Source organism: Arvicola amphibius, chromosome 1 (genome assembly GCF_903992535.2).
Source record: "Arvicola amphibius chromosome 1, mArvAmp1.2, whole genome shotgun sequence".
Classification (NCBI taxonomy): domain Eukaryota; kingdom Metazoa; phylum Chordata; class Mammalia; order Rodentia; family Cricetidae; genus Arvicola; species Arvicola amphibius.
In genome coordinates, this window is record NC_052047.1 from 69,754,330 (window position 1) to 69,779,574 (window position 25,245).

At 43.1% G+C, this 25,245-nt stretch overlaps 1 protein-coding gene across 1 annotated transcript in view; it reads left to right on the forward strand.

The window, feature by feature from the left end:
• The window catches only part of LOC119810605, a 125,640-nt gene that overhangs the window by 14,641 nt on the left and 85,754 nt on the right, over positions 1–25,245 (forward strand). The window contains exons 7-14 of the mRNA XM_042055044.1: positions 344–480; positions 1,765–1,897; positions 2,424–2,527; positions 7,807–8,005; positions 9,954–10,091; positions 10,999–11,035; positions 13,094–13,337; positions 14,705–14,771. Of these exons, the coding sequence (XP_041910978.1) occupies positions 344–480; positions 1,765–1,897; positions 2,424–2,527; positions 7,807–8,005; positions 9,954–10,091; positions 10,999–11,035; positions 13,094–13,337; positions 14,705–14,771 (1,059 nt within the window). The remainder of the gene's footprint in view (positions 1–343; positions 481–1,764; positions 1,898–2,423; positions 2,528–7,806; positions 8,006–9,953; positions 10,092–10,998; positions 11,036–13,093; positions 13,338–14,704; positions 14,772–25,245) is intronic.

The window sequence follows — 25,245 nt, forward strand, 5'->3', positions numbered from 1 at the left end:
GTAATCATTGCACCTGATTATACCCGCAATGAACCATTTAACCACTGTGAGGTCATAAATGTGGATAGAGTTACAGCTGGACTTGACTTTGCACTTGAGATCTTTTCTTGTTTTAGACTTTGCAGCCTTACCATGTTTTGCTGGTAACTGGCATTGCCCTTAGGTGGTTCTTGAGGCTCTGGAGACTCAAGAGGGGACAGACTTCATTCTAGAATAAGGCTACACTAACTTGATTTCTTCTCGTCTGGGAAGAGCAGGCCATGGCGCACCCTCAAGGTGTCAGCAGATACATATATTCTTGGCATGGATGCTTCTGAGTAAAATCTAATGTGCTCCTTTTCAGAAACAGCTCTCCTCAGTGGCTGAAGCAAGTGTGGGTGCTATAGTAGAGACTGAACAGCAGGCTCATGTGAGGTTTGGGGGGCTGCAGATTTTAGTCCTCCCCAAGTCATTAATGAGAGGAATTGCTAAAGTTCTCAGGTAACATGAATCATGAATGCCTCCTTTGGTCTCCCCGAGGCAACGGGATCTTGTGTTCTCTTGAGTCCCCTTGCCATTTTCAGATTGCCTGTATCCTTAGCTGGCCCATTCCCTTGCTGCTTCTGGATTAGAATGATTATAACTAATTCTTGCAGAGATATCAGAGCGATTTCTTTATCTTCATCAATGTGTTTGCCAATGTCCCATAACTTAGGAGATATTCCAGATGTAACAATTTATCCTTAGGCCATGTCTAGTGCAATTCCCAACCTGGCGCTGACAGTAGCAATGCCTTTGCTTCGGGGATTTCCATCAACACATTTCTACACAAGTTTTTTAATAAGGAGTCCTGGATTCAGAAATGAGGAGCTTCACCAGAGAAATGTTGATGGCTTCAGACTTTCAGAAAATATTCCTTAAGATGCTTATCCTTTTCAATGGTAAAACATGTAATTTCAGATGATTTGTTTGGAGGTACTACATCATAAATAATAGGTAAGAAAGTAAGAAAACATTGTAAATAGGAAAGAAGGCTAAAGAGCATCTTAGTGTCCTTCAACTCTGACCTTAGGCTAGGAATCTAGGTATTTCTTAAGCTGTATAAATGGTGCCGTCCATTCATCAGTACATCTTTGCACACTGTACATTATTGTCCGGAAATTCTGATTGCCATTTTTTTGTTCAAGTGGAGTGAGGAGGTACTGCCTTTTTTTCTAATTTGTGTTTCATTAGAAATGTCATAGTTTTCAGGTAGTTATAGATAACTTTGTTTGGCTTGAAGAATTACTTCTTTTTAGCAATAAAATAGATGCTTTTATTATGTGGTGATTACAGAAAGGTTAATGTATAAGAAAAGAACTATTAGCAGCATACTAACCAAGGAAAGATGTTACTGAAAGACAAATGTCTAGACTTTCCTAAGAAGAAATTCATGTAAGTTTAAACCATGCAAACACATTACAACATTTAACAAACAAACAGGTAAATTTCCCAAGTGTCCCACTGGGAGCGTGGGTGCCAGGAATTGGCACCAGGGGTCCTGACACCTTAAATACAATTGAATTAAATGAGTATTTTCCATAACGTTGAGGGAATGTTGATGTCGTTGGAAAGGTCTTCACTGTGTGCTTCTGATGCTTGGCTTCCTTAACTCTAGACATTTGCCACAAAACATGGGGCAGAAGAGACAGGGAATCTTGAGATGTGAGTGGGAATGGTAAGTGGTTTGGACCATTAGAGACTGCAAAAACCCCTGGAGCATCTATTGGCTGGTTCCTCTAACAGCCTGTTGAAGCACAATGTGGTTGTCTCATCAGAAGGGAACACTCTGGAGACCAGGCTACCACCACCAGGGCCAATGTGTTACCAACTGCGGCAAACCACAGCAGGCAAGGGGGTGGCCACCCTTGAGGAACAGGTATAGTGAGCATGTAGGGATAGCCTTGTCAACAGAACCAATGAGGAAAAAGCTACCACCATGGCTAGCCAGTTGCTTTCCTGTTGACTAGATATGAACTTAAAATAGTTTCTTCCCTGCACAATGCACAGTTTTGTAATGTTCTCAAACACTTTGGGACAGGAATTGAGGAAGCCGGCTCTAGCACTGAAAAGCCGGCTTAGGAATTCGATAAACAGTCCATCTAAGTCCTAGAGTTCTAGCTATGGAATCAAAGAGCCCCCGCTCACTAAGCACCTATTGCAAATGGAAACAAGTGTCATGATAAATGTGATAAAAGGTTCCAGAAAAGGGGAGGCATGGAAGGAGAAGCCTGTGTGATGCTGGCGGTCAGTAAGGGGGTCTTCCACAGTAGGGGCAGCCTCTGGAGGGACCATTGTTTACCCTGTGCCCATTCTCTGGTCACAGGTCCATTCATAAGATGCCAGTGCAGTTAAGGAATATGCAATTTGTTGAGTTCTTGGCCTTTTCTCTTTCTTTTTAACAGGATGAATGCTTATCCTGTGCACACTCCACCCAGGACGGGGAAAGGATGGTGCAATCACCAGCGAAGGAAGAGGGAAACAGAGACGCAGCCGACAAGCTGGGGAGGTACAGCTGCTTGCACATTCCCTTAGTTAAAACAAGCACCAGGGTGGTATGAGATGGCGACTCCGCAACATTAAACTGATAAGAAGAAACCCGTTTTTAAGTGTTGGTAGTTTCTGAAAACCACGCCAGCAAAGCATAGGCTAACGATAGCAGCCATTATTCGGGTGGGAAAGACAAGACAACCAAATACAGTAACAGGCTCCCTTTAAAACTACCTGATATTTGCCAATTGCAGCCTGACTGGTCTTACAAGCTCAGGCCTGTGTTAAGGGACCCCCAAGAGTTGCTTTACTCTCTCCCTCTGGCATGTATTTGTGGGGAGAAAATCCTTTAACTGGATAAAAGTCATCCATGTGTGGTAAAAGAGTTAGTTTAGTTTCCAGCCTTCCCATTTGCTGGGTGTGTGACTCGGGACCATTTATAACTGTTTCCCGAGGCGAGCAGTGTGGCGCGGGCTCGCAGGTGGCACAAGAAGCTGCTGCTGCTTCCGTGAGTGCTGACTCCCAGATTACCAGTGCCAGTCACTTAACTGCTCTGTTACTGTTACTAGTGGTTTTTCTGCGAATATCTTTTACTTCTTTGACCTTTACCTGACCTCCAGCACATCTCGTCCCACAGAACTTTCCATTGCAGCACTGGCCTGCATCCTCCCCACACCCGTGACCCGTAAGGAGAACTTGTAAGGACTATGGCTGGTCTAGTCAACTTAGACACACAAACGCATACACGTGCACACAGGCTCGCACACATGTGTGTGCGCACACACACAAATCCACAGTGATCACTTGTAGAACACCTTTAGCAGAGTTACTATCCATGGAAAGCCCTCTGATTAATATAAAGTAGGTTGTAATATATAGTGAGCTAAGAGGCTTTCTCTTTTATCTGTCTCTGTTTATAGCTTTGAAGACAATTTGTAAGAATGAATACTTAACAATGAAGCTCCCAAGTTATTCATTCTGTTCCTATATGTAAAATTTCAATTCTACTGGGACAGCTAAGATCCCAAATATAACCAAAATATACTACCACATGAACGGACTGAGAGAAAAAAACCACATACATGTTCATCCTGTTAGATGGAGAAAAGGCCTTTGACAAGATCCAATGCCCCTTTATTATAATAAAAGATTGTAGATACGGTGGGCATGTCTCAACATAATAAAGATGATTCAAAGCAATCCCATAGTCAACATAAACCTAAATGGAGAGAAACTCAAAGCGTTTCCACTAAAATTAGAAACAAAGCAAGGTTCTCCCCTCCTCTATAGCCATTCAATCTAGTGTTGAAGTCTTAGAGCAGCAAGAGAACTAACTGATGGAGATCAAGGGGCTACAAACTGGAAAGGAAGAATCTTTATTTACAGGTCAGATGGCTTTATATGTAAAAGATCCTAGAAATTTCACCAGAACATTTCAACAGCTGATAAACACTTTCACCAAAGTGGCTGGATACAAAATTAGCACGCACAAAAAATCTGTAGCCTTCTGTTTTAGGGTTTCTGTTGCGTCAATGAAACACCATGAAAATAAAACAAGTTGGGGAGGAAAGGGTTTGTTTGGCTTACACTTCCACATTGCTGTTCATCATTGAAGGAAGCCAGGACAGGAACTCAAGCTGGGCAGGATCCTGGAGCTGATGCAGAGGCCATGGAGGGGTGCTGCTTCCTGGCTTGCTCCTCATGGCTTTCTCAGCCTACTTTCTTATAGAACCCAGGACCACCAGCCCAGGGATGCACCACCCACCATGGGCTCCCCCGTCAATCACTAATCAAGAAAATGCTTTGCAGCTGATCTTATAGAGGTATTTTTCTCAATTAAGGTTCCTTCCTTTCAGATAACTTTAGTCTGTGTGTCAGGTTGACAACAGACTAGCTGGCTTGCCTTCCTATATGCAAATGATAAATGGACTGAGAAAGACATTGGAAACAGTACCTTTAATAATAGCCTCAAAAATATCTTTTTTTTAACCATGTTTTTTTTTTTTACATGGTTAGCAATTCTAACCATGTAAGTGAAAGACTTGTATAATAAAAACTTAAAGACATTGAAGAAATTAAAGAAGACACCAGAAGATTAAAAATATCTCCCATGCTCATGGATCAGTAAAATTATTATAATGAAAATGACCATCCTACCAAAAACAATCTATAGATTCAACACAATCCTCATCACATTTGTAACACAGTTCTTCATAGAAACTGAAAAACATAATTTTCAGATTCATATGAAAATACACTTACAATAGCAAGGCTGCTAAAACAATCCTGAATAATAAAAGAACCACTGGAGGTCTCACCGCCTCAGATTTCAAGTTGCATTACAGACGTATAGCAATAAAAATAGCATGGTATTTACATTAAAACAGATATGTTGATTAATGGAATTGAATCAAGGAACCAGATGTAAGTTCACTCACCTGAGTTTTGACAAAAAAAAGCCAAAAATACGCACTGGGGGAAAGAAAGCATCTTCAGCAAATGGTGCTGGTCAAACTGAATAGTGCAAAATTCCAAATGGATCAAGGACCTCAACATAGGCTAGACACATGAATCTGGTAGGAGAGAAAGTTAAACAGCCTTTAAAAAAGACTTTTAAAAAGACTTCCTGAACTGATAGCAGAGGCACTAAGAGCTACAATAAATACATGGGACCTCATGAAACTGAAAACTTACGTATGGCAAAGGACACCATCATTCACACACAGTGACAGGCTAAAGAACGGAGGGGGGTCTACCTATTACATGTCTGATAGAGACTAATATCTAAAATACATAAATAACTAAACAAATCAAACAAAAAACCTTGGCATCAAGAAAACTCATAACCCAGTTTAAAAATGGGGTACAGATCAAAGCTGAGAATTCTCAAAATGACTTTAAAAATGGGGTACAGAGTGAAGCTGAGAGTTCTCAAAATGACTTTAAAAATGGGGTACAGAGTGAAGCTGAGAGTTCTCAAAATGACTTTCTCTGGAGCATTTACTCATTAATCCTTGATTATTTTTTTCTGAGTAACCAATGCCAATGTAGTCTGTATTGAAATCCATATTATAGAAAGGCTGTAAACTCATGTCTTTGAATCATAGAAAAAAAAAAGAAGAAGATCCTGCTTGACTCATTCAGAAGGAAAGACAAACACAAAGAAGAAAGAAAAAACGTCAGGGACACTAAGGAACTGTGATTCCTCACCCTCTTCCTGACCCCACTGGTCAGTGGAGTGTAGCTCCGTGAGCTGCTGTCCGTGGCGACCGTTAGAGGATTGCCTCTGGTTTCTGGACAATCCTCGGGAGGACTGGTGCACTCTGGGCAATTCCCTGAGAAGAGCTGCCTCTTCCCCTGGCAGTCTTCTTGATTATCCTGACGGGAATCCACAGAGTCCACAAAACTAATCTTTTCTATCTGAGGGGGGTTAGGGAACAAGGCACTCACAAACTCTCGATGGTTTTCTTCTTTGTTCTTTCTTTCTCTCTCTCTAGCTCTTGTTGTTTTACAACTGTTTTCCCAACAGAATCTTCCAGGCAGTACAAGAGTCAAAATGGTTACATTCCATTTCTCAAGTGAATGATTATAGGTGAAAACATGTTTTTAATCTCCCTCACATGATTAAACATTTTATGTATTACAGGTGAAAAACAAATTATCCCAAGAACCCACATGCATTCATACCCAAGCAACTTGTTATTGATTAACCATGTGGCAAGCAAGGTGTTCTTGTCAGGTCTTTTACTGGCAGGCTGCATTTTGCAGTTACAAAGAATGGGCCAATTACTTTATTACTTATCTTGAAAGGTAATCTTATAAGGAATCGTAAAGGAATCAAAAACCTAAACTTTTATATAGAAAAAATAATCAGTCAGCCCTACTTTAAATCTTGAGGGTGCATACCCACTCATTAATAGATTTTTTTTATATCAGGGGATTGAGGGCAGAAATGGGAATAAGGAATTAATAATCACCTTTGATCATCAACCAAACCTAGCAAGGAGAGTAGTCAGCCAGTAACAACCGGGCTGCCCTGTTCTTGTCCCCGACCTGAGTGAGCTCCTCACTCAGCCGTGTGTCTTTCTAAAACTTTAGTTTGTCTTCTTGGGTTTTCACCTCAAAATTATTTAACAAAAACATCTTAGACTAACTTTGTTATTTTCAAAGCTTTGTTTCAGCTGTGATGCACTCCAAGACCTGTGAACGCATCTCCCGACATTAAGGTTAAAAGAATTTAAACCAGCTGGGCCACTGGGACTCAGCTGTTAGCCATTGACTTGAGCTGCAATCCGTGTAGTTCCATAGCTGAGACTCACAGGCCCTGGCTGTGAGACATGTCCTCGTGTTTATTTTTGCTCATCAAAACTTTGTATAAGCTATCATTATTATTATCAAATTACAGCTTAGGGAGGGGTCATCTTTTTGACAATCCATAGGTAAAAATGCCCAGTAGAATGGGATGTTTCCAAGAGATAAACTCACTATATTACAGGCAGTGGAGATCTCCTCAGGTCCACTCACACCATGCTAGATACCAGAGAAAGAGAGCCGCAGCAAACATGTAAATGCACAGCAGAAGCAAAAAACATTCTGGGGTCTGTAGTCCCGTGGCCTTGCCTAAACGAGACTGGCCAGTCAGAGGATTCCCTTCTGCTGGCTGACACCTGGGACTTCAACTGCAACTCTCTGCTCCCCTGGCATGGCCCACAGCACAACCCTGAAGACATACATACAAGAAACGTTATAAGGATGGAGCAGGTTATATCCAGGAGAGAATGTGTGCGTGTGCGCACGTGCGTGTGCATGTGTGTGTGTGCGCGAGTGCACGCGCATGCACATGTGCATGCACTTACAGGAAAGAACAATGAAATAAGAATCCATGAATTTGAAGAATAGGGAAGGGTATATAGGAAGGTTTGAATAAATGTTGTAATTATAATCTCAAAATTTAAAAAAAGTAAAAAAAAAAAAACCCCAAAAAACAAAAAACCCAAACTTGTGAGTTCTCAGCTGTTGCTGGTCCCATGCCTCCATTCTGCCACCATGAGCCCTAACCCTCTGGATCCATAAGCTCCACTGAGCACTTGGTTCATAAATTGCCTTGGTTGTGATGTTTATCACAGCAATAAAAGATGCAAGGAGCCACTCTCTGAGCAGCTAGCTAGGTCTCCCAGATGTAGCCACACACATAGCACACAGATCCATACCCCAAATGTCATATGGAATCCATGTGGGCCTATGCATCCATGGCGACAGCCTTTAATTGATCCTTTGCCTTTTTGTTATAAACCTGAGAGGTCAGATAAGGCTGCAGGAAGAGTCTCCGGTCTTCTTTGAAACAACACCCTTCAGTCTCAGGTGCTGGAAAGGCCCCATTGTGCCCTTCTCCAAGGCAGCTGCCAAATTTGGTTTCTCAAATGATGTGTTGTCCATGGCAATGAACCTCTCCCAGGACACTTGCCTGATTGTTGTGGAGATGAAGCGTCGTTCTGAGGTGACATGCTGTGTGTGTCAGGAACTCGGTTAGGGGCCTGGCATGGCAGTGCCCATCTTTAACCCCAGCACTCAGAAGGCAAAGGCAGGCAGACCTCTGTGAGTTCCAAGCCAGGGCTACAGAGTGAGAGACTCTTTGTTGAAATGAGCAGCCAGCTAACTGGACAAACGATGTGGTTAATTAAGTATGAAGGAACTGTGGTCGTCCCTCTGAGCGGGTCTTGGCAGTCACTGGTTTTCCATGCGCGGTTGTGATTCATTAGCACTATAATTACTGACAGTCGTGTTAAGGTAATGAGACTTTATGGTTACAAATGATTATTTTATCTCCTCTTAATTGCCTGTCACAAAAATGAAACAGGCGGTAATCTAATTTAAGACATTGTTTCTGGGAAGTGCAGCCATTCGTTGTTTGAACCCGTGACAACAATCTCCGGGACTCTAAAGTAGTTCAACCTAGGTGAACAAAATGACTGCTACTGTCTTCTCTGTTCGTCCTGTTTAGCATCTCACTTCTTGGAAATTCTTTGGTAAAATAAGTCAATTAAATTCTTTGTTGTTGTTGTTGTTTGAGACAGGGTTTCCCTCTATAACTTTGGAACCTGTCCTGGAACTCGCTCTGTAGACCAGGCTGGCCTTGAACTCACAGAGATCCTCCTGCCTCTGTCTCCCGAGTGCTGGGATTAAAAGCTGTGCCACCACTGGCCGGCATTAAGTTCTTATTTTTAGAAGAACCTGAGCATAAGCAAAGCAACTCGTCTGTTAGGAAAGCAGCCTTGGGTGCTCTCTGTGATGTCAGGCTCATCCGGTTTCTGGTCTGAGCTGTATTACCCCTGATTTATTTACATTTTCGCATCTTCTTCTTTGTTTGGAAACTTAGGAACTTTTGGTGCCGAGCCTCATAATATTCACTCTCATTGTTTACAAAATAAGCCTTCAACACTTTAACGTCCTTGTTTGATTTTCTTCATATAACTACTAAAATATTGACTTTGTTTCTCCTTTTATCACACATGGCAAAAGTCAAGTTACTTTAGAAAACCAAGAGGAGGAGCTTGAGCCTTGTGAAGACTGCCATTCAAGTGAGTCCCCGACAGCAGACTAGCTCAGACCGGCCTGTCCCTGAGAAAGTGGAGTAGAAGTAGGAGAGACTGACCCCAAAAGTAATGTTTATGAAATCACTGTTCAAATTGAGTCTGTATTTGTGTGTGTGTGTGTGCATGTGTGTGTGCGTGTGTGTGTGCGTGCATGTGTGTGTGCATGTGTGTGTGTGCGTGTGCGTGCATGTGTGTGTGCTACTCTATTGTTGATCTGAATCCTTAACCTTTCTTTTATAGTAGATTTTTTTGTTCTGGGGAAACACTAACAAAAAACCCAACTATTTGTTTTCCTTAAGTAAAGTGGGGAGGAGGGAGTTCTCTGATTATAGAGATCCCATGTGACTTAGTTTCATTTCCTGTTGCTAGGATTAAAAATACCCTGAAAAGAGCAAATTAGGGGAGAAGAGCTTTATTTTGGTTTACAAGTCCTTCTTAGAGCCGGCAGCAGTCAGAACTCGAGCTAACTGGTCACACCAAGTCTGTGGTCAGAAGAGAGCAGCAGAGGCGTGTACGCTTGTGTTGAGCTCCTTCGTCCACTGCCACAGAGCTCAGGATCTGTAGCACAGGGAACGGTGTTATCCACAGTGGTAGGGTCTCCCACATCAGGTAATCAGAGGTAATCCCCACAGATGTTGCCAAGGACAACCTAATCTAGACAACCCTCCCTGAGATACCCCATCAGCTGTGTCAAGTTGGCAATTAAAAGCCACCGGCACGCTATTACTGCTACATTCTAGAAGCTTAAACGAGATAATCGCTTTTTCAATTTTATCTTAATTTAAATTAATGTTTATGGCTGCCTTGCCTGCATAGATGCCTGTGTACCCTGTGCATACCTTGTGCCCCCAGAGGCCAGAAGAGGGCGCCAGAGTCCCCGGAACGGGAATTACAGATGGCTCTAAACTGCCAAGTGGGTTCTGGAAACAGGAGTCAGGTCCTCTGGAGGAGACTCAGGGCTCTCAACTACTGAGCCACTCCCTGGCTCCAGTAGTTTTATTTGCACAATTTTCCCCATTGTAAGCCAACTTTCTTGAGTTTCTGCCGTGCCTTTCTAGGCATCTGTCTATTGCTTATGGTTAAGAGTGCATAAAAATATAAAGGGTTGTTCTTCCCGTGAGATCTTTCCATTGGAGGCAAAATGGAGGGGGCTCTTAGCATCTTCCCGGGACAGCCACATGGAGAGAAAGACTCCAGAGAGAGCCTGTCCCCTGCCCCGCCACACAGTGCCTGCAAATCGGCCCTCCTTGTGGCACTACACTCCTTCTTACGCAGCGCGGTTCTGAACGAAAAGTTAGAGAAGCCATGTTTTGTAATAACAAGAACAGAATTGTCCCCAGTGTCTCGGTCCGGAAGGCCACAGAGCCGTTTGACACAGCCAGTTTCTGCTTTTGCAGGCTGCACAGTTTGCTGTCAGTCTGGCAGGGCATACCTGTGATTGTGTGGTTGGGCAGAGGTGTTTGCTTTCATGAATTACATTTAGAGACGTTTCTCTCTTCCAGCCCATTCTAAATACGTGAGAAGTTAAATTAAGGTTGAGAGGTAGTGGCACATATCTTTAATCCTAGCACTCGGGAGGCAGAGACAGAGGCAGGCGGATCTCTGTTGAGTTCAGGGCCAGCCTGGTCTGAAAAGTGAGTTCTAGGACAGCCAGGGCTGCATAGAGAAATCCTGTCTCAAAAAAAAAAAAAAAAAAAAACAAAAAAACAAAAAACCACATTACCCTCCAGTCACTGGTCTAATTGATCTTCCTGGTGTAACTTTCTGGCAACTATGATTCTAAGGAGAATCATGCTCCAGAAGATGCCCCAGTAATATAATATAAAGATTGTACTTCCCCATTTTCTTCTTTCTATCCATTTTGTTGAGCTAAAATACAGTTTTTCTTTATCTTCAGAAGCAGATACATGTCCTGCATGCTACTCTAAAGCAAGGTAAGATGCGACTAATTTAATCACTTAAGGTAGTCTTTAGTAGATGCAGAGAAAAGAAACTAATATTTGTTGTGTATTCTCTGGGCTAGATGCAATATGATGTACATACCACCTGCCATCTCAGAGAAATCACAGATTGTATGCAAAGTGTCCAGTTATAACATACTTCTCATGCTGGACAGTGGTGGCACATGCCTTTAGTCCCAGCACTGTGGAGGCAGAGGCAGGCGGATCTCCATGAGTTCAAGGCCAGCCTGGTCTACAGAGTGAGTTTCAGCACAGTCAGGGCTACACAGGAAAAGAATGTCTCCAAGGCAAACAAACAAATGAACAAATAAAACCACTACTACTCCCAATAATTGGCTACTCCCGTTTGAAGGGCAGCTTAACTGGCTCATAATCCTGCCACTGTCATGTGCCTGACCTATGACTGCCTGACTTATGACTGATGTGGTCTCCTCCTCCTCTGCATAGATTGAAAGGGCAAAAATGCAGGTCTATATAACACCAGTTCAGAAAGTCAAATTTTGACACAATACTGAGTTTTTCCTCCATGCTTCTTCATAATCCGGTGATTTAATGTAACGCTGTATTGGGAAGCCTTGCCTTGCTTGTGCAGAGCTCTCAATGACGTGTGGCCACAGTGCATAGTTTTGATACGTAGTTATTCTATCAGAAGTGAAGAATATTTGCATGCTCTATAAGTAATACTTATAATCTCTTTGGAAGATATTTTCATTGACTTTTCTACTTACTGATATGAGCTGCCATATCAGGTTAGTTCCTCTACCACTTTTTCCAGTCTATTTTCTTTTCCAGCGAATATACTACCTTTATGAATGATTATTTCTTTGGCTTCTCTTTTATTGTTTTTTTTTAATATCTGGCTGCTAAGTATTCCTTTGCCTGTACAGTTTCCTAACTTTAGGGGATGCTGGAGACTAATCAGGCTACCCACAGTTACTTGAACCTGTGTTTAGAATCTTCTCCACATGGCTGCTGTGTTGGAGAACCTGAAATGGAAAGATTCTGAAATGACTCCTTTGGATATACTAAGTGGCAGCAATGAGATGCATGTCAATGAGACCCTTAAGTATATGGCCAGGAGCTCCCCTCATTAGTGATGAGTATCTCAGTAAGATGGCAGGTGGAGATAGAGAATCCCAGTGAAGAGGGTAGAGAAGGAAACAACAAAGAGCTCGCTCTGGGCTGTCCCAACAGCGTTAACAGAATGGGGTTGGTAAAGAACAGGTTATGCGTGGTGATAATGTGGAAATCCTTGATACAGAATGTTGGAGAATCTAGGAGAGCATATGGGAATAATGAATGCAAGAGTTCTAGGGAAAGGCTCTTTTTTATTAGACCGTAGAAACTGACAAAACTCAAGATTTCTGTTAAATGATGCTCGAGTAATTTCAGGTAGGCAATGAGTCTGTGCCGGGTAGCATTTTTCTCTCACCTACTTCATTGTTAATTTATACATGGTCACCTAGGAAAACACAAATTGAATCAATGTCTGAGAGAAATCATATCAGGTCAACCTGTGGCCAGGTGCTGAGATCCCAAAGTACATGGCAAGCTCAGGAAGTAAGGCCTGTAATCTCAACTGCTTCAGTCGGTCCTTACCTCAGGAGCCAGTGTTCTCACAGGACTGAGGTGTAAAGTCAGAGAACGTGTGGATAAATGCATTGGTGATTGACTGCAGGTCACCAGTAATGCACTGGTGTCCCCCTGAGAAAAGAAGGGAAAACACTACCCTTTGGAGACATTTAACCAAGAATGGCCCATATTTGAGTTCTCTGCTTCATGCCCCTGTGTGTGTCTCAAAACTATTTTTTTCTGTCTTTATTGAAGAACCCAGAAAGCATCACATGAGGAAAGAATGAGATACAAAAATCTTTAACAGGGCTTACAAGAGATTATGTCATTGACTGACTGACCCAGACAACAATCAGTACACAAACATTTACCAACCAATATCCAAATGCCATGTTTAACATTTGTGCTAAAGATTCACTTTCAAAGATTGCTTTCAACTTCCATATTTGCTGCTTTCAGCAAATAATACCCATGCATTACCTGGGTCAGGGGCATGGAAAGGAAGCAAGCATGCCCCCGGCAATGCTGAAGCCTGCATGGGCAGCGCATATATATTGGTTTCATGGTCTGAGTTGATGAGGATGACTGACCAGGTCTTTCCCCTCAAGGAGCAGGTTCCACCGAGACACGAACTCAGATCGCTGGATTCAGAGTCCAGAGCACTAACCATTACACCACAGGAGCTGGTGCACAGGGGCATGAAGTAGTATATAATTTAACGTTATAGCTATGCTTTAGTGTAGGTTGTAAAAGTTGCTAATATGGGAAATCCAAGCCAAGTGAGGGAGATTTTCATATGGTTCTTTTTGGGAGGAGGGGGTTACTTGTTGTTTTATGTGCGTGGATGGTTTATCTGTATGTATGTCTGTGTGTGCCTAATTCTTGTGGAGGCTAGAGGAGGGTATCAGATCTCCTGGAACTGGAGTTACAGACTATTGTTAGCCACCATATGGTTGCTGGGAATTGAACCCAGGTCCTCTGGAAGAGCAGCCAGTGCTCTTAACTGCTGAGCCATCTCTCCAGCCCATGGTTCTTTTTAAAGCAGGTCAAACAAAGGCTGAGTACACAGTTGGGCAGTAGTCTTAGTGCTTACATGACCTCAGGGCGTATTATTAACTCAGGCTACGAGGTCCAGCAGAAGTTCATCTTTCCGAATGTAAGGGATATTTTTATCGTCACCCATTGACACGGAGAATATGTCTGAGCCCTGAAGAGGGAGGATCTTAGAGTGTGAGTGCTTAGTGTCAAGTTGGAAATGTAGGCCCCAGTCCCTCGCATCTATCCCAGCCCCTAGGCCTGGTCTGGACTCCAAATCCTGACCCCTCCCAACTTGACATTGGAGGGAAGCTATTCCTGGGAAATTGGAAGCTCCCCCTCATGGCTCCTCTTTCCCCCAGTCCCCCTCTAGTGCAGATGTGCCCAAGAGGGATTTTTATTGTTTGTTGGATTGTGAAGAGCTGAAATGAGGTGCATCTGAAGAAAAATAATTGGTTTTTATAATTTTTAATATTTTTTTCTGAAGAGAATATGGTCAGTAATGGTGCAGACATATATTCTTTGTTGTCTTTTGTCTTTCTGCCATTTCAGAAGTTCTGTCCGGTAGACTCTGTGCTGTTTTAAGGTTATGCGAAACATTGGCTTCTTCCAGTCTGTGGTTTCAACTATGAAGACTCAAGATGCGCAGTTCTGAATTACAGTCATTAAATAGGGGAAGACAACGAAGAAGGAACACTATATATTTGAGCCTTGTTTTTTTTTTTAAACAATCTAGGCAGCAAAAATATAGGTGTCCCAATAGCTGGGTTTTCATTTCAGCCTTCAAGAGAAGAAATATGTGAAGACAAATCATTTTGGGGCTCTGCCAATACAAGGTCTACCATTCTTTGTCATGGATATATAAAAACGTCTCCATAAATAATAAGTAGAGAGTTGAAGGAGAAAGGCAAACAATCTCTTGTTCACTTTTTTTAAAACAGAGATCAACTTTAAATATCTCTTAAAGAAATGGCATCTAGTATACAGATAACTGATAACTGAAATGCCCCCTTCTTGTTCATTTTTATTCTTCAGCCTCGCCCCCACACCTAGAACTTCCAAGCCCACAACAGAAGAAGACGAAAATAGCGTCAGCTCCAAGGTAAAATGCCCCTTTGTGAGATTAATTTTTTCTTTCTGAATTTGGATTTTTTTAATCATTTATTCTTAAACTCAGCAACGGTCTACTATCACCGCATCTCAAAAGTTGACCAGAGAAAAACCTTTATGTAGTTATGACCAGTTGGGATTTGGGGTTTGGTTTTTGATTTTACTCTGAGAAATGCCAGAGGTAGTAAATACTCTGAAGTAGTGGGCTTGGGCCCAGGTATGAAACACATTGTGGAAAGAATTTATGAGGTACAGTGTTCACGGTAAAGCAAATCTAAAATCGGAGCTACGAACTTTAGGATAAATATATATTGTTGTGGTTTCATTTATTTTACTGGGGGCTGCAGAGATGGCTCAGTGGTTAAGAGCACTTGTTGCTCTTGCAGAGGACCCAGATTCGGTTCCCAGCATCCACATAGTGGCTCTCATCCATCTGTAACTCCAATACCACGGACTCTGAAGACTTGTGACCTCCACAGGCACCGCGCACGCACGGGTGCACATACATACATGCAGGCAGACACTCATACACATAAAATAAAACAAATGTAAAATGACTTTAAAATGAAGAGTTTACTGGTGTGACTTTCATTATGTTCGTGTTTCAAAGTTGTAAGGAAGCTGAAAATATATCAGACATTTGATTGATTGCTTTGGTTTCAGAGCCATCCTTGGACATAGCTTCTTTCTCCTCCCAAAGTTTGGATTCATTTTATATTGTTTTTGATAGAATGTGTTCTTGTTTCTATATGATATAGCATAAGAAATTATGAAAAATTATACCATTACAGCCCATCAAAATTTATACTAGCAATTTTCCTGTATATTTTTATAGATTTAATTTAATGTACACATTCACAGGGCCTAAAGGGTCCGCACCAGGCCTCTGCCTATGTTATTACTCTTAGCTGAGTGTTTCTGTCGGGGGCAGGGTGTCATGACTCTTTTGCCTGCTCTTGGGACTCTTTTCCTCTTCCTGGGTGGCCTGCACAGCCCCAGTGTGAGGACTTCTGCCTTGTCTTTTTGTATTTTGTTTTCTCATGTTTGGTTGTTGTCTCTTGGAGGCCTGCTCTTTCCTGAAAGGAAGAGGATGGGGAATAGGTCTGGGGGAGTGGGAGGTTGAAGGGCTGGGAGGAGTGAAGGGAGGGGAAACTGGTAAGGATGTATTGTATAAGAGAAGAATCTATTTTCAACAAAACAATAAAAAGTCTGTTGAACTGGATAATACATTTTTTGCCCAAATAGCTACAAACTGTACAAGTAGAGATTCAACTATTAAGGAAAAAGATAATTTCTGAATATTTGTGCTTAGTTTTTAATATCAGCTCATGTTCTTAGTTCACACTCTAAGGCTTTACAGTTTAGAAGGCTTTACTTGCTCACATTTTCTTCTGAAGTCTTCTGCACATCAAGAGCTAGCGGAGGGCAAGAAACCGACCTGATGTGGGTCACACTTAGTTTGTAGAATGAAGTTTCACACATTAACAGCGTCTTAATATATTTCATGTGAAGGGAAAACAGGAAGATAACTAGCAATGAACTGTATTGAGTATTTTAAATGTACCTTAAATTCACTATCCTTGTCGATGTCTAAGGTGTGTACTCTGGGGTGCCTTTCTTTAAGCAGCTCTGTCATAAAGGAAAAGGGAACACCTTAGAGGAGGGCAATAAATAGCAGAGGTTTACTGGCTCCCCGGAGTCTTCCAACTCTGACTTTAGATTGGGGCTTTAAATGAGTGGTTCTTAGCATCTCAGCTCTTGTCTCCTTCATTAAATGTGTTTTCATATATACATTGAGGTCTAGCATCCTAAGTACCAATAACTTTGCTTGATTAAAAGTTGAGGCAAGGGGCTGGAGAAATGGCTCAGAGGTTGGGAGCACTGGCTACTCTTCCAGAGGTCCTGAGTTCAATTCCCAGCAACCACATGGTGGCTCCCAACCACCTATAGTATGATCTGATGCCCTCTTCTGACATAAAGTCAGTAGAACACTCATATGCATAAACTAAATTGAAGGAGTGAGGCCAGGTGCGATAGCATGTTTAATCCCAGCACACAGGAGGCAGATATAGATTGTGAGTTCAAGGCCAGCCTGGTCTACAGAGGGAATTCCAGAATAGCCAAGGATACACAGAGAAACCCTGTCTTGGAAAAAAAAGTGGGTTGGGGTGCTGGAGAGGTTAAAACCTCTTCCAAAGGTCCTGAGTTCAGTTTCTGGCAACCACATGGCGGCTCACAACCATCTATAATGAGATTTGGTGCCCTTTTCTGGCAGGCAGACATACAGACAGAACACTACAGACATAACAAATAAGTAAATATTTTTTTAAAAAGAAAAAGCTGAAACAATACTTTTTTCCCAGCTAGTCTTTCTATTAGAAATGGTTCCGTTTTCATTCTGGAGTAGACAGTTTCAGTCCCCTAACTCTTTCTCATTTTATAGTAATAAAACGAGCCTTTTATCATTGCAGTATTTACAAAAGTGGTTTTAGCTTAAGAAAAACAATTGTTACCAGGCAGCGGTGGTGCACACCTTTAATCCCAGCATTTGGAAGGCAAAGAAAGGCAGATATCTCTGAATTTGAAGCCAGCCTGGTCTACAGAGTGAGTTCCAGGACAGTCAGGGCTACACAGAGAAATCCTGTCCCCTCCCCCCCCCCAAAAAAAAAGCAGAGAAAAGAAAGAAAAACAATTATTATTAGCAATATATAAATCCATAGATCAGTTGTGTCATGACGTGCTTTTACTTTGGAGTCTGTCAACCAGCACTACATTTACCACACTACTCACTCCTAGTACGGCTGCTGGGTCCAAATTGCTAAGGATTTGTTAAGTACGTGAAGACTAATATCTGCAGTTTTAACAGTGGCAAATGTATACCATTTACTAGATTGTTTGTCCAGTTTTAAACTACATTCGCATGTGGTTCAGGTAGGAGCCATGGTCCGTCAGGATGCTGATTCAGCAGAGGATCCCCAGGGTGATTTTAAAATGAGTTTTGTGTTAGCCTTGTGCTATCACACTGGAGCACTGGGAAAGCACGTTTATATTTAAACTGATCTTCAGGTGGCCTCTCAATATGTTGCCCATATTTTCCGTAGCCGGTCTGGCTCAGGCCTGGAAAGACCGTGCAATGGTTTAGAACGCCTGCCATTCACTTCCCAGAGACAAGCGGCATCGGGTGCCTCCTCTGCCCTCTCCCGGAGCAGACATGCATGCTGTGCGTACACACAGGCAGGCAAAACACGCATGCACATAAAATTTAGACATTTTAAATCTTTAAAAACAAAAAATCCAATTGGCTCAAGTAACCTTCCTGCGCACATGCAATGGCTGGGCCTACAGGAGCAGTGCCAGCCTTGACTCAGAATGTAAACATTTAGGAATTATTTTCAAAAAGAGCCTTCTTGTCACATTTTCTTTTTAAAAAGTTGTGGTTTTGTAATATTTTCAATTTTGTTTTATATTGAGATCTTTTAGTTCTGTGTGCCAGTGCACAGACATGTGAAGGGATGCCTTGCACATGCTTCTGCCCTCGGCGGTGCATTGTGTGTGCAATTGCATAATTGACAGCGCTCTCTTTTTTCAGCTTTTCATTTTTAAAATTTAGTTTTATGTAGGTTTGTGTTAATTTTTTTTCAGTTGAGTATATTTTGTGAATAAGTGTTTTGTTTTGTTTGTTTGTTTTTGGGGACAGGGTTTCTCTGTGTAGCCCTGGCTGTCCTGGAACTCACTCTGTAGACCAGGCTGGCCTCGAACTCAGAGAGATTTACTTGCCTCTGCCTCCCAAGTGCTGGGATTAAAGATGTGTGCCACCAATACCTGGCACAAATCAGTGTTCTTAAACCCATATGCTTTTCAAATAACTTCATTTCCTCTTCCAAATGGAAGTATTTACTTGTGTCCTCTAAGTCATCTTGGTGCCTCAAATGTCACACATCAGGAAGATCATGAAGACACTGAACCTTGCCATTTCCTGATCCCTTCCTAACTGTGTATCCGTTTTCCCACTTAAGAACAAAGGCATTCAGTAAACTATGCCGACACACTGCAGCTGGCAGAACCCTGAACTCCAGCTCCCCTAGCCACAAAGCCGGCCTTTCCTGCCTGTCTCAAACTCCTGACTGTTGAGAGCATGAGACTGCAGGATGGAACCTGTGGCCTTAGGAGTGAACCAATAGTTAATTCAACGTGGGGAGCTCTGGGAGTCCAGCTGAAGAGAGGGAAGAGAGATTGTACAAGCAAGGCTGGTCAAGATCATAACCCGCATAACTAGCTAACCCGAGCTAGTGGGAGCTCATGGCCAGCTAGGGAGCCTGCATAGCACCAAATGAGGCCCTCTGCATGTGGGTGACAGTTGTGTAGCTTGGTCTGTTTATGAGGCCCCTAGCAGTGGGATCAGGACCTGTCAGGTGCTCTACCTCCTGGCTTTTTGGAACCTGCTCCCCATGCTGGTATGTCTTGCCCTGCCTTGATACAGCCGGAGGAGCTTGGATCTGCCTAAAGGTGATATGACTTGCTTTGTTGACTCCCACAGGAGCTCCTTTCTGAATGGAGGAGGAAAGGATGAGGGACGGGTTAGATGGGAAGTGGAGGAGGGAATGGGAAGAGAGGAGAGAGGGAAAATGTGGTTGGCATGTAAAATAAATGAAAAAATTGATAAAAAGAAGAGATTCCTGGATATCATCTATGGTTCTACTGTGGGATTTCGAGGATCCTCTCTGCTGCCTTCTAGTGTGCCTGCACCCCGTCACTCTGCCCCTAGGCCGCGCCCCTTCACTGTCCCCTAGGCCACGCCCCTTCACTGTCCCCTAGGCTGCACCCCGTCACTCTGCCCCTAGGCCACGCCCCTTCACTCTCCCCTGGCGTCACCGGAGCTCTTCCTTGCCCTTATCCCCTCCAGCATTTCTGGTGTTTGTTTCCTTGATGCTTGCTATTCTGATTAGTGTTCCATGGAATCTCAGAACAGCTTTAAATTGGACTTCCCTAATGACTAAAGAGAATGAACGCATTTTAAAATGTTTATTGGCTATTTGTGTTTTTATTTGAAAATGGCTTACTTTGTGGTCTCCAATGTGGTTCGTTTTGGTCCGTTAGTCAACCAAGAAGAAAGAGTACTTTCCCTACTGAGGTTGGGTAGGATATACTTTAAATACCTATCAAATGAAATCAATTTATGTATAGTTTAAGTCTGGAATTTCTTATTTTTAGTTTAGACGCTCTGTCTAAAGACAAAAGTCAGGTGTTGAAGTTTCTCACTATTACTGGATTGGTACCTACCTGTTCTTTCATGTCTTTAGTGTTTGTTTTCATGACAGCGAGGGCCCTAACATTCAGCACATTAACGTGTATGCCTCTTCCATCTTCCTGAGGAGTTGCTGCCTGCCCCCTCTACTCCTCCTAGTGAGCTGGTGCTTGCATGCCTTTTATCTGCTGCGAGACCAGCTGCACTGGTGCTGCAAGGAGTCTGCACGCTTGATAGCTTGAGCCCCACTCGTTGATCAGTTTGGGGTGTCTTCGGTTGGGCTTTGTATTCCTTATAAACAACTGACAGCTGGGTTCTGGTCCTTCTGAGTGGTTGTTTTTGGTTTTGGTGTGTGTGTGTGTGTGTGTGTGTGTGTGTAAGTGTATGCAACTGAGTGCGGTCGTGTGTGTGTGTGGTCGTGAGTGTGTGTGTGTTTGCGCGTGCGCGTGTGCACAGAGACAGGAGGTCAGTGTCAACTGGTCTTCTGTTGCTCTCCATTGTCTTTGGAGTCTGTCAGTGAACTGGAGCTCAGTGTGTCAGCTAGCCTGGCAGGTCAGCCTGCCCCCAGGACCCTCATGTCTCCACTCCACCAGTACTGGGTGGCAGTGCCTTCTGCCATGTCCACATGGCTTTCAGGTGGGTGCTAAGGTCTGAACTCAGGTCCTCATGCTGGTCCAGTAAACACTTTCCAACTCATCCATCTCCCAGCCAAGATGAGGGTTTCGAGGTTAGTCCCTAGGGGAGGGATTAGATGCTTGTGTGTGCTCCCTGTGAAAGCTGAGGGTGATACTGGGAATTTTCCTCAGTCACTCCTGGCCGTCTTTTGTTGAGCTTTGAACCCAGAGTTTTCCCCTTTGGCTAGACCATCTGCCTGGCAAGCTCTGAGACCGTACAATACAAACGCGCACTGCACCATCTTGTTTGCATAGGTGCTTGCTGATCAAAATCAGGGTCTAATGCCTGTGAGGCAAGCACTGCACTCACTGAACAACCTCCCCTGCCTCATCTGCACTGCTTTTTAAACTATCAGTTATTTATGTGCATGAGTGTGTGGTGTGTTTCTGTGTGAATGTGTGTGTCCATGTGTCAGTATCTGTATAAGTATGTATTTGTAACTGTGTGTATCTGTGTGAGTGTGTGTGTGTGTGTGTGTGTGTGTCAGTATTTGCATGTGTATCTCTGTGTGTGTGTATTTGTGTATCTGCATCTGCACGAGTATGTGTGTGTATCTGTGTGAGCACACACATACGTGTATGTGTGGATGGATGGGTATACTTTCAAAGCCAGAAGGTGTTGAACCCAGCAGCTGGAGAAATTATTGTCTATTTGTAGTTATAAATGCCTCTCATATTTTGATATTTATTTATTTGTTGAGGTTCTAGACATTTTCTAGTTTCATAAAACATTCTCAGTGCCATTAGATTTTATCTCAGCACCCCTACACACACTCCTGGCCAGAGTCCTATGTTTGATTTCTTGGCCACACTCAAACACTCAAAGCTGTGAAATTCCAGACATGTTCATAAATAGTTCTTGTTTTTAGAGAAAAAAATAGATTTATTTATCACTTTTTATGTATATGATTGCTTTGTCTGCATGTGTGTCTGTCTGTGTACCGCATGAATGTCCTGATCCCTGAGAGGCCAGAGGAGGATGCTAAATCTCCTGGAACTGGAATTATGGATGGTTGTGAGCCACAATGTATGAGCTGGGAATGGAACTGAGGTCTTCCACAGGAACAGCCAGTGCTCTTAACATCTGAGCCATCTCTACAGTCTAAATATCTCCTGTTTGTATGTGTCTAAGTGTATGTTATTGTCCTGCCTTTGTCCTGTACCTCTGAGATCTGCTCTTCTTGTGTGTTGCTGATTTTCCCCTATGGAATTGTTTTGATATTATTGTTGTTTTTACTATTACTATATTGATTGATCCTTTCTCTGCACTTCTGTTTGTTTTTTTTAATCATTTTAATTTCCTGACTGAATTTTTCAGCCACACTCTTTTTCCCCCTCCATGATAAGGATTGCTTCACCTCTGAACCCTGAGCAGCTTTGTTATGTAGGTGGGAATTGGTTTGGTCTTTCCCTTCCTCTCCATTTTGATCTTCTGCATGGTCATTGGCTCTCTTTGGAGGAACACTCTGCACTCTGCCTGACATCTCAACTGACTGTGTTTCCAGTACTGAGGGACTGTGGCCTTGTTGAGGGTCCGTGGTGGATTGTTACCTCGTGGATTGTGGGTTTCTTTTGTGTTGCCAAACTGGTTTCTCAGCGTTTATGTTTATAGTCGGAGGTTTGTGCTGCACCCTGCCTCGGTCATTTGTGCATCTGTCGCGATGGCGGTGTCCTCTGGTCTTTCTTTTTCCTCCTTTCTTTTGAGCTGCTTGCTTATTGTTGGTTTACTCTTACACGATTCCCTTAGGTGAGTTGCCCTCACTTGTGTATGTGTTTGGGGAAGCACAATGAAATTATTGTTTGGCAGAAGCCCTGGTGTCAGCTGAAGGTGACACTCGTGTGCTTTAATGTGGCCTCTGTGAGATTCAGACAGAATAGCAGCATTGGGGTACTCATTGGGGAAACGTGGTGTACAGTATCCCCAAAACTAAGGTGTCAGCATTTGGGAAATAAGGATAAAACAGGTAAGGGAAAACCCAAGGTGAAGTGAGAATGAGAGGAACATTTTGTGTTATAGGTGTGAGAAGAAATGTCAGGCTTAGAGAAAGGACATACCAAAAAACCCAACCCAAACCAACAACAAACCTTCTCAAATGAGATTACAGTGAAGACACGGGCTGGAGAGATGGCTCAGTGGTAAAAGCACTTAATTCTTGTAGAGCCTCAGACTCTACACTCACTAAGAGTCACTCCAGCACACCAGAACCCAGACACCAAGTTCTCAGCACAAAAGAGATTTGCTACCCTGGAGGGACAAACATGGGGGCTAGGGGGCTGCCTCTGGGTCAGACAAAGACACCTGCAGGCCTCTCTGCAGGGGTGGTTCTTAAGGGAAGTCTGTGCCTGGCTGAGCTGCTAAGCCCTGACTGGACAGGTTAGCCAGTGAGGTCAAATAATGACTCTTGATTGCTGGACCTTGGTGATTTAGTCTCAGGTTCAGTTAGTGGCCAAATAAGGGAAGAGACCCTTGGGTCTATTCTAACAGTTTAGCAAGAGAGAGGAAAGGGCAAAGGGCAAAACATACCAGTGCCACATTTGCCAAGCTTGGGCCTGTTAGAGAGCCCTTCATTCCCACATTTTTGTTTTATTATCGGGTCCCTGGGTATTGGGGAAGTGGGTGTTATCCTCTCTGGTTGCTTTCTGGTGACACTGGGGTGTCATTGTTAGGGAGCCGTCTAGGATGCAGAGTCTGAAGGAAGCTCTGGGATTATTGGGTTGCTGGAGCAGTCTGCAGTTGATTTGAAATCTGCTGGGACAGACAGACGAGGGACAGAAGGTAAAGTTAAGGAGTTTAGGGGAACATTTTTATCTTGGGTATAGATTTGAAACTTTAGGCCCATGGTCCTGGTAGGAGGGAAAGGCATCCCAAGACAGGGAAAGGAAAGAGATCCCACCCTCAGGCAAGGAAATAGACAGGTGGGGAAATTTAGGCTGTTGGTTGACAGGAGTACTTATCTGGAATTTGTCTCATAAAAAGAGGATCCAAGTCAATTTCTTGAAGTTTATAAGAATTTTTAAGTTTATAGAAAGAGATAAAAGTTTTATTATGGCTTGTAATTTGTAATGAAATCTATATTGTAGAAAGATTTGTGTTTTTGACTCACAGTAAAAGTCTGGGAACAATAAAATTTCCAAACAATAGCTTAGAACTAAGGAAAGAAATCTGAAACAACTTTTCATGTACTTAGATCCCTTTCTCAGGCCTGTAACTTAGATCCTTCCTCAGGCCATAACTTAGATCCTTTTCTCAGGCCTGTAACTTAGATCCTTCCTCAGGCCATAACTTAGATCCCTTTCTCAGGCCCATAACTTAGATCCCTTCTCAGGCCTGTAACTAGATCTCTTTCTCAGGCCCGTAACTTTGATCCCTTTCTCAGATCTTCAGAACTTCCTTAAACTTTTGTATCCTCGGAACTTAAAGCATCTTCTTAGATCTTTATAGCTTGCACTGCATTTGCACACCTTAAAACACTCTCTTAGACTGTCACAACTTCAGGCTTTGATCCCGTGGTGAGTGGGAAAGGTGGGTGGTGTGCTGGAGGTGCAGCTGGAGGTGCAGCTGGAGGTGCAGCGGGCCCACTGACATATATTGCAGGTAGAAAGATCTTATCTGCGGGGCTGAGAGTCAGGTGGGTTTGCAGAAAGGAGAGAAGGGTTTAGCATTAGATGATATTTTGCTATTTGATACAGGAAGTGAACAATGCCCTGTGTTTAAGGACGGTTAGGCATGCTGTTGTCTGGGTTATGTAGTAGGGTAGCCTGGAGAGAAGTGGGGTACGTCATAAGGGATGAAAGGGTAGCTTGCTAGGCTGCCATGTCATTGTGATTGTTGCTTTTACTAACAATAGAGGGGTCCGTCTGATGTTCTTGCAATGAAACAAGTCAATCTGAGAGGGTAAAAGAGAGGCCTTGAGGAGTTTTTAGCTATAGGAAGAGTTAGTGATTGAGTTGCCTTTTGTGTTTAGAGATATTTGTTCCTTCCAGATGGAAGAGTATATTAGCAGGATATGGAAAGCATATTTGGATTTTGTACACACTGTTAATGATATATATTTTTGGCAGTGTGGAAGGTTCTGGTGAGGGCTATTAATTCTGCCTGTTTAGTTTATTGGTAGTGTGGGGGTAGGAAAGCTGTCTCGATGATGGCATCCCTTGAGACCACTGCGTGTCCCACAGCACGGTGGCTGTCTGACAGAAAGGAGCTGCCATCTGTATAAAAGTTATAGGCAGAAGTAGCTAGAGGACCCTCTTGTATATGAGAGGGATGGGGAGGGGACAGGCGTGAAGAGGGTCTGGGAGTGTTCGGGTAAAAGAGTAAGTGTGGAGGGTGAGGGGAGGACCGGTGAAAATGTGAACGATGAGGTTTCAATAAGAGAAGTTTGGAGGGATAGAATTTCAGATGATGGAAGGGACTGGGGTCCTTTGTAAGTTGGGAGTTGAGAGAGAGAGTGGTGGGAATAGATGGTAGACGGATCAGAGATGAGCCGAGAGTCTGCGGTGAGAACACACAGACAGGGAGATCAGACATGGGTGTAGTGTCCAGAGTT